The 2216-nt window shown below is 38.7% G+C and overlaps 1 protein-coding gene across 2 annotated transcripts; it reads right to left on the bottom strand.

The window, feature by feature from the left end:
* Nucleotides 1-299: 299 nt before the first annotated feature.
* On the bottom strand, nt 300-1905 carry LOC135713299 (borealin-like). Of its 2 annotated transcripts, none has more exons than XM_065236394.1 (6): nt 1680-1905; nt 1485-1618; nt 1316-1427; nt 889-1099; nt 653-823; nt 300-591 (listed from the first exon to the last, which is right to left on the bottom strand). In XM_065236394.1, exons 1-6 carry the CDS (start codon nt 1777-1779, stop codon nt 411-413), a joined length of 909 nt encoding a protein of 302 aa, XP_065092466.1. In that variant the 5' UTR covers nt 1780-1905; the 3' UTR covers nt 300-410. The 2 variants fall into 2 exon arrangements, with proteins under 2 accessions (XP_065092466.1, XP_065092457.1); XM_065236385.1 differs by having other exon boundaries at nt 305-591; nt 889-1111.
* Nucleotides 1906-2216: the final 311 nt, after the last annotated feature.

Here is a 2216-nt window from a genome sequence, read left to right as displayed (position 1 = left end):
AACTTTTCAAAAAAGGACTCAGTACTCCACTTACAATTGAACAGCCACCGCGTAAACTAAGATGCACGCGTAATACAACGTGTGCCTACAGACGAGTGCATGGATGGATTTGATAATTGTCAACCCCCTATTTAGTAACGAAACATGTCCAAACGAATTTAAGTAGTTTATACACCTCATTTACGATAAATTTTCAAGTATATAAGATGTAGGGTGAATAATCTCGAAAGGACTGTCTAGGTAGTTGTTGAACATTTGTTGAGTCTTTATTGTTGCAACAAAATTAATAAGCTACCCAAAGACGAATAGTAAAATAGAATGTATGTAATGGCTTAAAACTAACTCTATAAAAGCCATGTCAAGTGACACAAAATATATGACCACTTTGCTTGACCTTGGTAGTTTGGCGATTACAACTTCAGAGAACGCATAATAACGTTGAGATTGTCCTGCAGTTGTCTTAGTTCTGCCAGCACATCTGGATCTATCTTCCGCACCAGTGTGGGATCAACGGAGTCCATTTCGGTGGGTCGTATCGCGAGCATACCATTTTTGATGGGTATGTTAACGTTGGCTGTAGCTTCCAGGATGCTGTAGGGAAAAGAACAGACGTTAACTCTGAAATGGTGCATTTATTGCGGGAAGCAAATACTTGGATGTGATAACGGGACTTCCTGTTATAGAATACACATGTTCACCTAAACGAGCATGACGAATAAGAGCCAATGGAGCATTGGGTTGTACTTTTGGTGTAATTTTTCCGTAGATTCGATCAACGCTGATTGCTTGACGAGGATTCGGCATCGGTGTCTTAATTTTGGATCTAAAATGTTAACGATTAATAAATATGTTTGGTTCAATTCCATGTGAAATCGATCTATTAATTACCTTGAAGTACGATCTTTTCCGACAATGCTGCTACCCAAAGTTTTCCCCAAAATGGATCTGTCTACCGTTGTTGTACTATGGAAGAGAGAGGTTATGGTGGAAGTATTGATCGCTCCGGAGGATTTGCTACGACGTCGATATTTGGCAGACATCAGTGGACCCATACGTTTCGATGTGGACATTGTCGAAAGACGATCATTTTCGCTTTCTTCTGTAAGGTAACCTGCAGGATTATGGCCATGTTCGGAAAGGGACAAACCCAACCACCGTCATTGCATTATTTACACAGAATAAAGAAATAGAGAAAGATTGATTCGCAGATACCAAGTTAGAAAAGCAAAAATTCCGTTAGATTGTTCAGTAAATAAGGCACTAATTATTTCCAAGCATCCCGAAAAAATATACCCTAGTAATAAAGTTTACTCACCGTCATCCTTCGACTTTTTACGTACGGACTTTTCCAGCATGATACTCAAATTTGCTAAAGCTGCGGTGCGGTCACCGTAGAAAGATGCATCGATCTTTTCTGCTTCTTCATTCTGAAACAATAATTGATTTAGTTTTTTTTTTGCTGTTTATCATTCTTTTGTACCTACATATTCTCTTATCTGATTAATCGTCATAGACAGGAACTTTTTCGGAATTCTTGTCTTGAGGCCATCAACCAATCGTTGAACACGATCCATTTCATCTCGGAATTTCAGCTCTAGGTTTGCAAGCTCACAATCGACTGAAAACAAAAATAAGACCACTTTATATAGTTTTACTGAAGTTTTACAAACTGGACTCACCATTTACTTCGAAGTCACGCATTTTGTTTTCGATGCGAGTTCTTTCGTCCGCAGATCCCCGTTTTTGACTGACTAGGCGGCGTGCTTTGGTGCGCGTCATTTTGGTAAACCGTTGTTTGATGCTTCACAAAGATTTTAATCAGAATATTTTGTATAAAATAAGATTAATTCACTTGAAAATCACTAGCTATAGCATCTGTACCACAAAAGGGCGGGAAGCTGTTCCGGAAAGTCCGTTGAATGCGAATTGAATGACGAATGAGATGTGCAGAGGAAATTCAAAAACAGGGTTAGCGGAATTTGTTTTGACTTACGGCTGTGTACGTATGTTTATTCTGTGCGGTTTGTGTATTGATGTTGGTTACCAAAAAAATTAGTCTGGTCCGAGCATTTCTGGAGCAAAGGGTAAAATCTCGCGTAATATTTGAAAAGGGCCTATCAGCTTTTGTAAGCAACATTATTAATGAAAATGAGGATTAGTAATTTCCTACACGGATAGAAATCTCCTTATACCTTTTGGCAAATTTCTATTGCTGA

Source organism: Ochlerotatus camptorhynchus, unplaced genomic scaffold (genome assembly GCF_037179485.1).
Source record: "Ochlerotatus camptorhynchus isolate MF236.1 unplaced genomic scaffold, CSIRO-AGI_Acam_v1.1 ptg000041l, whole genome shotgun sequence".
Lineage (NCBI taxonomy): Eukaryota > Metazoa > Arthropoda > Insecta > Diptera > Culicidae > Ochlerotatus > Ochlerotatus camptorhynchus.
Note: the sequence above shows the minus strand (reverse complement) of the source record. Positions and strands in the feature narration are given on the sequence as shown.